The sequence below is a fragment of the Ornithodoros turicata genome, chromosome 4 (assembly GCF_037126465.1).
Source record: "Ornithodoros turicata isolate Travis chromosome 4, ASM3712646v1, whole genome shotgun sequence".
Taxonomy (NCBI): Eukaryota; Metazoa; Arthropoda; class Arachnida; order Ixodida; family Argasidae; genus Ornithodoros; species Ornithodoros turicata.
The window spans coordinates 25,207,150-25,220,113 of NC_088204.1; the positions used below are offsets into that span (position 1 = coordinate 25,207,150).

The 12,964-nt window shown below is 43.9% G+C and overlaps 2 protein-coding genes across 2 annotated transcripts; one reads left to right on the forward strand and one right to left on the reverse strand.

Annotated features, from left to right (window-relative positions):
• Positions 1–229: 229 nt before the first annotated feature.
• LOC135392833 (V-type proton ATPase 21 kDa proteolipid subunit c''-like) lies at positions 230–6,986 on the reverse strand. Its single transcript, XM_064623534.1, has 6 exons — positions 6,819–6,986; positions 6,673–6,721; positions 6,174–6,257; positions 3,588–3,790; positions 1,393–1,583; positions 230–1,211 (listed from the first exon to the last, which is right to left on the reverse strand). The coding sequence occupies exons 1-6, from the start codon at positions 6,883–6,885 to the stop codon at positions 1,173–1,175; spliced, it is 633 nt and encodes a 210-aa protein (XP_064479604.1). The 5' UTR covers positions 6,886–6,986; the 3' UTR covers positions 230–1,172.
• Positions 6,987–7,177: 191 nt separating this feature from the next.
• Positions 7,178–10,436, forward strand: LOC135391352 (RNA polymerase-associated protein RTF1 homolog). The gene has a single exon (XM_064621599.1). The coding sequence runs from the start codon at positions 7,321–7,323 to the stop codon at positions 9,307–9,309; it is 1,989 nt and encodes a 662-aa protein (XP_064477669.1). The 5' UTR covers positions 7,178–7,320; the 3' UTR covers positions 9,310–10,436.
• Positions 10,437–12,964: the final 2,528 nt, after the last annotated feature.

Sequence of the window (12,964 nt, forward strand, 5' to 3'; positions counted from 1 at the left end):
TAAGTAAAACACAAGTAATAAAAATTTTCACCCAGTATTCGATGCTTCATTTGACGTGTTCTTGCCCATTGCTCAGGCTTGCCTATCATGGAATTTATCCACAAGCTAGCCTGCATTTACGCCATTCTGTTCATTTGACAGCATATTTTTTAATGACTGGGGAAATACAGTCACAGAACAGCAGCGTGCCAGTATCGGAAACAGTGCAGCGTTTCCAAGAACCAGGAGATAGATCCAACACTTTATTGACTATACTTTCACAACGAAAATAAAACTCACCATTGGACATTTGATCAATATTTTTCATATTGACAACTGTTGAACCACTACACATGTAGTAGTTCCACGGATTCCTCTGCACACAGACATGCAGGAGAATGTGATGTCCCACAAGAACCCATTCATACACACTTTATGAACATGCACACCATCGGATGAGCAGAAGCAACATTATGTACAAATAAATTACAGATACTTAATATTAACTCTGTATGTACCATGCTAGACTATCTGAGAGAAAGGCATTTTATGCAGGACTGTCACTTAAATTTTGCCTGTGCTGCACCGTCAGTCCTTTACGTGCAGCTTGTTTCGATATAGTATGTACCTCAAATACAAGCTCCGTTAAACTTTAAGTTTCTTCATGCCTGTTGTATTTATGCTGGACTAACAATACTGAGACAAATGCCGGCTCCTATTTTCATCACCGTACAGTAGCATTCTCGTAATTTGAATGCCAGGCTAACAACTAATGCAGTAAACAGAACGCTTTCCAGAAAGATCACACCCATATATATATATATCCCGTATTTCGCGCGTACTTATCCGCTACACAATTTAGGTCTGTTCTTGAATGTGAGATCCAACACCTTGAATGTACTTTTCCATAAAAGGTTCTGTTTAGCAGGCAACTGCACGGGAATATGCACTGTGCTGAAACGAAAATGTCATTCTTTGGCATCACGGAAAGAGTCACAGTTTATCCGTTACAATGGCAGGAGGAGGAGGAGGAGGGGGGGGGGGGGGGTCACAGGGGCAGAAACAAATGTCGAAATCTTAAAGTGGAATGTGCTGCCCGACGAATGACTAATGACTGCTTTTGTCTCTCCAAGAACAATGTTTTCTTGCCAGGGGTAAAACAGACAGACAATATTTGTGCACACAGAGATCGACTACGCTTTCTTGGCGTCTCCCATGTTGATCTTCGAGGCCTGAAAAAAAAAAAAGTTTCCATAAATAAACACGCACAATATAGTCGCAAGTCTAACAATAGAACTGTATATATCTTGAAAACTCTCCAGTCTTAATGGATACAAATGTGAGGTTTGTTACGTGTATAAACACTGAACTGAATTCTTCTAATTGACAAGCTATAACGCCATGATACACTACCATTATCACAGCTACGATGAGTCCAAAGAGGCCGATAGCACTGGCGAAGATCTCGACAATGAGTAGCTTGACAAAGAGTGCTGGGTTGGCGGCATCAGCGAGAGCCGCTCCAGAGCCCACTATTCCGACGGACATTCCGCAGAAGAGGTTCCCCAGCCCCACGGTGAGGCCTGCTCCAAACATTATGTACCCTGCAATGCGGGAAACAGCCGCAACATTAATCTCCATCCTCTTCTTCTTTCTACTTTTGCTGCCTGTTCAGTTCGAGACACATTATGCGGCACTCAGCCGTCAAATCTCATAAGAGCCCACATGCCAGAAACACCCAGTAGGATTAAATCTGCACTTTCCCTCAAGTGTTTCGTCGATGCAAATGAATTCAGTGTGCTGAAGTACATGAGAACAAAATGAAAAGGAGAGAAATTGTGAAGTTAAGTACGTTTACATTGTATACAGCACGTACAAGATGCATGAAAAAATATAAAAAGCTTTATATCGTAAACATGATAGCTGAAGAAACGTTTTTACTATTGTTACAAGAGAACTGATAAATTTGATTAATGAAAAAAACAAAAAAACAAAAAAAAACGACAACAACAACAACAGGAGGCTATCCAAGGAAGTGCACTATATTCATCAAACGAAGGGAAAGGAGGTCCAAGGTTAAAAAAATTTGTATGGTGTTGATCCTGCATGAGGGAAATGGTAATCTGGCTGATATTACTGCACTAATCACTGAGGTTACACTAGTGAACTTGTTATTAATTATGGTAGAGGAAGCTTGCAATGAAGTAAAATACCAGTTCAAAAAGTGAGAATCCAACACGAAAAGTCCAGTCACGCAGAATCGACCACACATCTTCTGTTGTGCTTCAGTTTGTGTTGTATTTCAGAATTACAAACACAATTTTAAAACTTAGAAGATAAAAGTTTGACACAATTAGATTTTGTCTAAAATATCTAGCAGACAACCACAGTATGACCCCATTAGAACATTGAAAGGATATTGAAGGGATTGTGAAAGGACGGTTAGATAAGAAGCGAGATAGTGGTAAATATCCAGGATAGCCTGACACCCTAGATGATGTGTTTGATTTGGGTTTTATTGGCGCATCAGCTACTAAGGCCATAATGCGCCAAATACCACTGAAGACTAGCTAGTTAAAAAGTGCATGTTCAGGACTAAAACTGAAGTAACTGTTACATTAGTATTTAAAATCATAGATCTTTTAAAAACCCAGTATCCCTAAAAAACCTACACATGTTCTCAAAAGGTACAAAACTGTCATTACCCAGCAGAAGCGTTGGGTGGAGCGGCAAAAAGTTTCTATAAAAGGAAGCAAAATCATGGTGACAAAGATGTTGGTACGCTGGACGCGTAATAAGGATGTGAATGATCGAAAATTGTTCCCCACAGTGGTTGCATTCTGGTGGGTCTTCTCCTTGTAGAAGATACCCCTGCGTCAAGTAAGTGTGTCCTAGATGATGTTACGTTGCTGCGCTTGTTTGTAATATAAAGTATACTGTTGTGTCTATCAATAGATATGCTCCCATTCATTGATTTCATTTTGTATTTTACTTTGTCATGTATAACTTGAAAAACCACAGTCTCCCCGTTCTTGTTGAGCCAGGTCTATGTTCTTTCTGTTACATGAGTTCCATTATGTTCACCCCTGAAACTGCACATATTGCCATTGCAGCAAATTTTTTATACAACGATGATCTGGTTCATCTTCTCGCAAACCACTTTGAACTGATACATATGTTGTCCTGGAACTGAACTTTACATCGGAACTCAAATCTGAACAACTGAACTGATAACATTCTCAGTTCAACACTGTGTTGAATCACCTTGTATGTAAGCCTACTCGAAATTGAACAGTAGAGGTAGTTTAGAGTAGGTTATAGACTCTCAAAAAACCGGCACCATGTATGTATACCAAAACTCATCCAGCTCTGCTTCTGGGACCACTGAGGCAGCCGCAGCTGAGGTCACATGCTTTTGAGAACCAATGAGAATGCCGGAGGGTCCTGGAATTCTCGAGTCTGTGCCCGACACAGAAGTTTTTTCATGGCCGTTTAACTTGCACACTACGTTTTTTTTTTTTTTGTGATAGTATATGCCACAGATAATGGCCACGTTGAGAGTTGCCTTCAATATCGTTATTGATGAGGTAGATTACTGAGTATATTACCAGACATATAATTCAAAGATTTCAGCTTGTAGTCTTCCAGGTCATCACTGAACTGGCTGATCTGGTTGAGCAACACAATGGCCATGATGATGCCATAGATTGCCACGGCCTCGCAGAAGATGATTGACACCAGATTCTTGGTACGGATACGTGGAGCCTTTACGCCACCTCCAACAATGCTCACGCCTGTGGTGAAGATACCACTGCAGAGGTAAAAAGAGTCCCTGTATTGTTTCTGTACAGAATGCAATTTCCAAAGCACATGCCCACAAACACTCATTCTCTAGCACGATAATGAAATCATGTGCTTGCGAGAGAGCAGCCAGGGTTGAGAGTGTGGCTAGAGGTTTGCCATTCACTTTACAGTTCCTTTATGTAAATAGTGCCATTTCAATAAAGCAGCTTTTCAATGCATCGAAAATGTAGAGGCCTAAACAAACACATAAGGAAGCTGTTTCAATTAATTGAAATTACTGCACTCATTCCATTTTTCTCATACCAGCTCAACTAAGCATCTTCGGGGAAAAAAAAGTATGGTTCAGCATGCAGGACGATCAGTGGATCAAGATTGCAGTCCCAGCTGAGCAAGTTTTCCCCCAGTGACATTTATAATATAGGCATAATCTGTTTTCCACTGATATATGGCCAGAAGGTGACCTTTTCGTGCAATTTTTTGGTAAACACAGGAGAGGACCCTGGGGCAGTTCTGACAACTCGACGCGAGTGAGCAACGAAAGTAGTTGCCCTTTAGGCTACTAAACATTAATGTGAAGAGTGTTGTGAACAAGGTGGCGGAGCTAGAAGGTGCATTATGAAAGAACATGAAAGATTAACATGTCAGAAAGAAACATCGTCAAGGTGCATTATTGTCATTGGATCCTGATATAACAATAACAGAAACGCGGTTAAATTGTGAGATAGAGGATTATGACATTTTCCCAAATGGTTTCAGTGTTATTCGCTGTGACCCAGGTTCTAGAGGGGGGAGGAGTGGCAATCCTTATAAAGGAAAGCTTGCAATCCACTCATGTCAAACATGCTTACGTGAGCGAAATGATTTGGGCTTCAGTTCGTTGTGTTCGCTTTTAAATTAATTTTCATAAATCGTTTTCGCCGGTGATTTTAATGTGCCACGCATCCATAGACCTAACACTGTGCTCACAGAAGGATGCGAACACTCCAGGCTCCTTGTTGACACTGCTTTTAACAGCAATCTTACGCAGGTGGTCAAAATGCAGACACGAAGGGTAAAGAGTTGTGCGTCGCTGCTCGACTTTTCGCCACGGTATCTCGCTGTAAACTGCTGTTGAAGCTGAAACATGTGTTGGGAAACAATTGTCTTATCAGATGGCTTGATTTGTACCTTACAGGAAACAGTTTGTAAATGTTGGGCGTGCCTATTCCTTGCAATTACCTGTTCTTTCTGGAGTACATCGGGGTTTGGTACTCGGAGTGTTTCTTTTCTTATTTTCATAAATGACTTGCGCGTAGATCATCCCAGAATACAGTGTAGTTTTTTTTGCCGACGACTATGTTTTGTTCACAAAGGTGACTGGTGGTAACGACCAAAAAATGTACGGAACGTTCTTTTAGATCTGTTTTCGGGCGACACATGGCAAATGAACTTGAATGTAAAGAAATTAGTTCAAATGACTGTGACCACGAGATTATCACCAACTCTGTTTCCTTACAGTATCGACAGCATTCCACTTGCGAGAGTTTCAGAGCATAAATATCTTAGAGTTATTATTATGGCTAACCTAAATCGGTGTGCTCACATTGTCGCGAAAGCGTACTGCAAACTTTGGTTTCTGTGGAGAAAAATGCGTCATTGTACCTCCGCAGCTACTAACTGACAGCCTAAACTGACAGCCTACACGTCACTAATACGTCCACTACTGGAATATGCTGACATTCTGTGGGACCCTCATGCTCAGGTTCAAATTGATGTGCTGGAAAGCGTTCAAAAGAAGGCACAAAGATTTGTTTACAATGTGTATGGGAGATACTTTGATTTCATCGTTGTATGATGTATCAGGACTGGTACCACTAGCTTGTCATAAAAAGGCAGGCGTCTAAACTGCATAGTATCGTACGAGGGAACGACATATTTATTTTTCCTTTTTTTGTTTTCTTGTATGGTGCAAGAGTGGAACAAGTTGCCTCAAAGTTTGACAGGTATTCCAATTTCGACGACCTTCTCCAGTCTTCGAGATCTCTTGAATTCAGTTGACTAGTTGTTGTTATACCATGTTTCTTTTGAATGCTTTTGACATGTTGTATTTGTCTCTTGTGTGTTTAATGATGTTTTCACCTGCCTTGGCCCTCAACTGTGGGTCAGCAGTATCTTTTAAATAAATATATAAACAAATAAATAATGCAGATAAAATGGTGTTGTATTTTTCAAGTGCCTCCAAATCAGAATGTGATGTTTGAAGTGAACACGACTGAGGGAAACACCTTTATTCTGATTTTTCTTGAACCAGTCGTTTGTCCGGCTACCCCTAGCATAACGTGGACAGATTCCTGATCTGCCCACACTGTGCACCCCAGTGTAGAAGAAATGTTAACAGCAGTGACGCTCACCTAGCTGCACCTATGACGGATAGGGAGATTGAGAATCCAATCCCGAGACAGCACCACATGTAGGGGGAAATGCCTTCCAGAAACCTGAAATTTCATGAGCATGCCTATCTCTTAGACATACATAGAACAAGCCCTGTTATGCAACAGATCTTTCAAACGTTATGCACAAATGCTCTGCATACCGACATGCACGACTTTTACACATTTGTAATATACATTTGGTAACAAATCTGTAAGACGATCATCGTGGAGCAGACAGATATGGTGTGATGAGGACATAAAAAACGATACATTTTAAGATCATCGCTGCAAGGTAAGTGCGTTCAGAGAAAAAATGGCTAAGAAGCAAGCGAGCTGGTGAAGATGACGCATAATGTAAAAACCCTGAGACTAGGGAACACGAAGGGACAGACACAAACACGAAGAGGTTCACACTCGAGTAGTTCGTAGCTCAACTTTCAAAGGTGTCTAGACAGCGTACTTATTAGAATTCACTTACCAACCGAAGTCTATCCTCTGACCCTTCCCTGACAGAGTGTAGTAGAGCCCTGAGGAAAAAAAAATCATGCATTTACGTTCCTAACGATGTCCAGTACTTGCACGGCTAGCCGGCCGCCCACTTCCAAGGCAGCCAGCATTACTTACCAATACACAGTATGATGAACGACGAGATGCTATACACTGTATACTGTGTATTTGCAAGCAACCCCATTGCTTACGGTTTTAACGCGCCAAACCGCTTCTGGAAGATCACAGATAAATTTATACCACAAAATTTCAGCAGACAAGCGATGGTCTTATGACTAGGACGCGTCTAACACGTGACATGAAAGGTAACGAAATGTACCTGACATGTAAAAAGTAGATGGAAGCATTAATTTTTGTAATTAAATTCAAAGAATAGAATATATAACCAGTTATAACCTTTTTCAAATGCGAAACGAGAAAAGACAAGTGAGTCGTCTGCTTCTGTTTTCCCACAGATCGGGTTTTCCTTGCGAGGGACAATCCAATAGCAGTCAAAAGTTTGAGGCGGCCATGATGCGTCTATGGAACCGAGGAAATTGTTTAAGGTGAGTCCTTGCTCCCGCTTCTAAACTTAAAGATATAGCGAAAAGACGAGACCCGTTGTACACCATCAACCAGCATGGTGAAACGTAAGAAAAGTCGGGTCGTGCTAGAGTCTAGCAGTGGTGAAAGTGACAGTGGCGAGGACCTCGACGAAGAGCTTTTGATGCTGGCTAAGAAAAAACAGAGGACAGATTCTGAAAGCTCTCCAAAGAAATCGAACGAAGAACAACAAGCAGCCACGTACTCGGACTCTGAAACTTCTGAAAGCGACGATGACTGGACGGTTGGTGGTGGGAAAAGCAACAAGGCTAAAGGCGCCAAAAAGGCGGTCAAAAAGCCGCATTCATCAGCCAGCGGCAGTTCATCATCCGAGCCTGAAGAGGGTGAAGTCTCCGGGTCTTCATCTGGAGAGAGCGGCGATGACGACGATCCGGAGGACGAGGAGTTCAATGATGGATATGACGAAAACCTCATGGGAGACGAGGAGGATCAGGCAAGGCTGGCTCAGATGACAGAGAAAGAACGTGAGCAGGAGCTCTTTAACCGAATCGAGAAGCGGGAGGTACTTAAGACACGTTTTGAGATAGAGAAGAAACTACGACTGGCCAAGAAAAATGAGCAGAAACGCAAGGCGAAGAAAGAAGAAGGGAAGCAAGAAGGGGCTTCTGCCAGCTCGAGGAGTAAGGAGCGCCGGCGGATGGTAGAAGAACGAAAAGACAAGCTGGACAAAAAAGCTCAAGCCATCAAAGACCTCAAGGCTGAGAGAGAGAAGAAAAGGAAGATACAAGCGGAGCAACAGCAGAGGGAAGAAGAGGAAAGGAAAAAGGAGGAGGAGGCCGCACACCAGAGCTCAAAGAAGCTCAAAGCCAGCGACATCTATTCCGACGATGATGAAGACGACGACGACGGCAGTGCCTCCGAGGAAGAGCGAGCAAAGAGTGAGGAGCGCAGCGAGGCGGGCTCGGAACGACGCAGGTCCAGCTCGGAGAGCGAAGAAGAGGAAGAGACCAAAAAGCCGAGCATTGCCAGCCGCCAAGAATTGAGCAAGATTCGCCTTTCGCGGCATAAGCTCGAGCGCTGGGTGCACGCACCGTTCTTTGCAAAAACTGTAGTGGGCTGTTTTGTGCGAATTGGTATCGGTTCCCACAATGGCAAACCGGTCTACAGGGTCGCACAGATAACTGACGTGGTAGAGACGGCTAAAGTGTACGCGTTGGGTCGCGCTCGTACAAACAAGGGACTTCGACTAAAGCACGGAAAACAGGAACGTGTGTTTCGTCTGGAGTTTGTTTCTAACCAGGACTACAGTGATTCGGAGTTCAACAAATGGAAAGAAGTGATGGAAACGGAGAACGTGCCATTTCCAACCAGCGAGGATGTGTCGCGTAAAGTGAAAGACATCGAAGGGGCTCTCAACTACGAGTACAAGGAGGCAGACGTGGAGCGTATCGTGACCGAGAAGCAACGCTTCAAGCGCAATCCGCACAACTACGCCATGCGCAAGACGCAGCTCATGAAACAGAAGGAAATGGCGGACTTAGCGGGTGACGATGAAGAAGCACAGCGCCTGGCGGGAGAGCTAGACCGTTTGGAAGAGCGTGCCCGTGACCTTGACAAGCAGCGCACCAGCACAATCAGTGCCATCAGTTACATTAACGAACGCAATCGCTTGAAGAACATAGTTGAGATTGAGAGGGCAATACTGGAAGAGTCAAAGCTGAACAAGGAGAAAGCAGACGACCCTTTCACGCGCCGAAAATGTGCTCCCAGCCTCGTCACGAAGACGAGGCCCGTCGCAGAAGTGAAACCGCTGCAGGAGACTCCCAAAGTGGTACAACCAGTCACAGCACAGAAACTGCAGTCAGCGTCTGCCGAGGAAACGCCGTCTCAGAGGAGCGACCAGGACATGTTTTCCGCTCACGATTTTGACATCAAGATAGATCTGGACGTTTCGGCATCGGCGGCGCCCTCCCCGGTTGCGAGGCCCTCGGGTGGCGTACGGCCGTCGGCGCCAAAGAGGTCTCTCAACCTGGAAGAATACAAGAAGTTGCGGGGCCTCATCTGACCACATCTATTGTGGACTTACTGTATAGCATTAATTCTATAATGGACACCTCGTGATTCTGAAACACCCATAGCACATGAGAGCACAGAACAATCCGGACGACTTTATGTATTTATCGAGACTGTACAATAAAATCGAATCATTGCAAGAAAAAATTGTCAGGACACATATGTACGAGTAACTCCGTACAGCCTTTGATACTTGATCTTCGTCAAATGGAAAAACAAAAGAACTTTTCAGACAGTTGCTTCACATTCAATAAGCTCTCAAGTGTTGGAGGTATTTTGGGATCAATCTACTCAGATGGGTAACGCTGCTACAGGTGGCCTTCTGTTCTTGTTGAGAACCGATGCAGACGTTTGAGTGACTTTATTCAACTTGCCAGGTACATAAAGGTAGACTATGTGAAATAGAAGAAACCACCCATGCTTGAGCAGGACAACATTGCTGCCGTGTCTTGGCTTTGTCATTTCATTACTCCCGGGACATTTTGTAGCCTCGTCGAGAGACTTCGAGTCTTGCAACATCATTCATTTTTGGGTCCCCCCGCTGATGCGGCAATATTTTTGGAAACGGTACATTGCATAAGATCATGTAACTTCATCTCGAATTTGTGTTGCTGTTGAAGCAAGCAGATATATGACTGTAGGGAGTGTCGATAGTGTTCCTTTTACTTCATGCAAGGACTGTTATACGATTTTCATATTTCTCATGCTAGAATAAATTGGTACTGTAAAGCCTGCAGACAATGTTTCTTTGCGTGGTGTATTCCTCAGTCTGTTCACAGTATGGTCAGGGCAGCTTGTATGCAGCGAATGTGGTTGCAGTGCTTTGAAGGATACTGAAATAGTGCTGTGTGCCATGCCAGCAATGTTGCGATGCATGCTTTTTAAACAAACTTTTCATTTGTGAACCTTATTTAAGTATGTTTCAAAAACATTATGTGAACTTGTGCATGGGCACGAAAATCTTGTGCTGCAACATTGTTGATGTGTTCAGAAAAGAAAGCGATGATGATCTTGCCTATTAGAATTTTGGATTTATCATTTCTCATTTTGTGTTTTATACTCATGTTGTCATCGTGTGGTAATGTGTTTAATAGTAGTAATAAATGCCGAATTTGCATACACACCTTTATTTCTGAGAGACATACTGATTAATTTGTAAATTCTAGGAGGTAACTGTGCATTGCTCTGCATGCTGTATAACAAGACCCCTGAGTCAATCAAGCGTGCCAGAGTTCGGGACGCTAAAAAAGACGTGGCGATAAAAATTCAGATTTATGTCAGGAGCTGTGAAACAGGGTGGCAGTGGGTGATATTGTGTGAAAGAGAAAGTTTTTAAGTGAAAAAAAAAAAATCATAGGATGGTTACGGTTCTGTGACACAAATTTCAGTGCCAGCACCGTCGGCATTGGGCCTTCGTTTTAACCCATGGTTCCCGCTGGTCCTTGAAATTTGAAAATGCCATTTTCAACCTGGATGTTTTTTGTTTTGTTTTTACAGTTCTTGAAAACCCTTGCTTTAGTATCTTTTTTTTTTTTTTTTTGTTCTCAAGGAGCTGATTGCGCAAATTATGCTTTTCCAGAGTCAGAACTGTAGCTTCAAGACCACAGGAGTTAGCACTCTTTGCAATAGGAATCGGTAGCAAGAAATGAACGGCACCGTCACAGGCAAGCCTGAGCAATGGGCAAAGACACAAACAAAACACAACATGATGGCTCAGACCCTCTACGGCAGTGTTTCCCAAACTTTTGGTGGTGGCGGACCCCCGGAAGCGATGAAAACCAATTCACGCCCCCCCCCCCCCCCACACACACACACATACACCGTCACAGCCAGTGCATAACCAGCAACCTCGTCAGCTGTTGCGTGCTTTCGATACAGCTTCAGAAACGATTCCGGACTGGTTTCTTCTTCTTGTTTGTATGTGTATGACGCGGACAAACGTGCATTGCAGGACTTTTCTATCAGAAATTAGAAGCCAGCCGTTGAAGCATGGTTGTAGCAATTTTGGAAGTTCTGGGTGTTTGGAAATCGGGCAGCATGTACGAGCGCGTATTTGTGGGGACGAAAATCCTCACTGAAATGTGAGAGACGGTCGCGGACCCCCACAGACAGTCTCGCGGACCCCCAGGGGTCCCCGGACTACACTTTGGGAAACACTGCTCTATGGCACCCTCTATTCTATTAATATTTTTTTTCTTTCTGTACTATGATCTTTAAAATTCAGTAGTCAGTCACATTTGTGAACTGATATTGTAATGTCCCCATGTATTCTCTCATGTGATACCTGTAGCTTATAAATATTTCTGCAAAAATATTGAAGCCCTGGTCATAAACTGTTTTGTGTCCTAGACCAAATGACTTGTGAACCTCAAAAGGTCCTTGAAGTTCCCTTGAATTTTTGTTCCCAAATTCGGTGGAAACCACGTAACCGTCCAGTTCTAGTCGAAGCAGTGCATGGCAAGCCAATGGCAGCGCTGTGAGTTCATTCATAAACCAGAAGCGATCACACACCGAGCAACTGTACCCAAATGGGTTCTTCGTGGCTCCTTTGGCTTTCGCTTGCCTCTGCCGCCTCTCTGCTTCCGCTTCAGTGGCGCATACTGCAGGGTCTTGCCCCTGAGTCCGCCTTGCCTCTTCTTAGGCGACACGCACTGCAGGGTCTTCACGTCTATGCTGTTTGCCTCAGCTTTGGTGATGCATGTGGGGTACTGAGGTCGCACACTCTTGTTTGCGACCTCGGCTGCGTGACAAGCTGAGTCCTTGCAAGCTCTGCGCTTCCGTTCTCGTGCCCACCGCAAAGCCTGTGCGTCAGCAGGACCCAGTACGTCCATGGCGTCTGTAAAAGAATCACTAAGGGTGTTTTTTTTTTACTAAAGTGCCTCGCTAACATTGTCCTCGTCACTAATGCTCTTTTCGCTTTCCCTTCTCTGGACGCCGCGATCTCGAATAATGAGGCACTAACAACTGTCGCTGTAAAAGAAAAAAGCATATACTTCCCACTATTGACATGAACACGACATGGCGAGAGCTAGTGCCAGGAGCGAAGTTCGCCAGTGCACGTACGAGCGGCCTAGCTTGCGCTTTGGCGAGATCTGTTCCTGGGGATTTATGCGAAATGATGATAAAGCAAATTGGGAGGGGGGTGAGACGCTGCGACGCTTTGTCCCAAGTTATGCCAAATATATACGTGAATGTCAGTTATTTACATCAATGCGAACCTGCTTTTCAAGTTTCACAGGAAAGGGAGTAACAGTCACATAGAATATGGGTGCCGCGACTACAGAAACTCATCTGACTGCAACATCACTGCAGACGTCTCTGCCAGTGAGACAGGCGTGAGAGAGGTCACGTGTTTTACAGCTACCAATGGGAATGGCCGTAGCTCTTGCACGTAGGATGTCAGAGCTTGACAGAGCTCGCATGACGAACTAGCACTGGGAATGGGGCAGAGAGAAGAGACAACAGGACAGGTGCTAGCACCTGTCAACATCAACACCAACACGCCCGGTTTTTCACTTTGTTGACAGAGCTTGCTTTCGAGGGTTTGCATGTACGGCAGGGTACGGCGAGGGTACAGCATGTAGAAAAATAGTTATTTTTGAAGGCTAAAAAACATCAAAAGCGAGGATGCAGAGAGACAAAAAGCA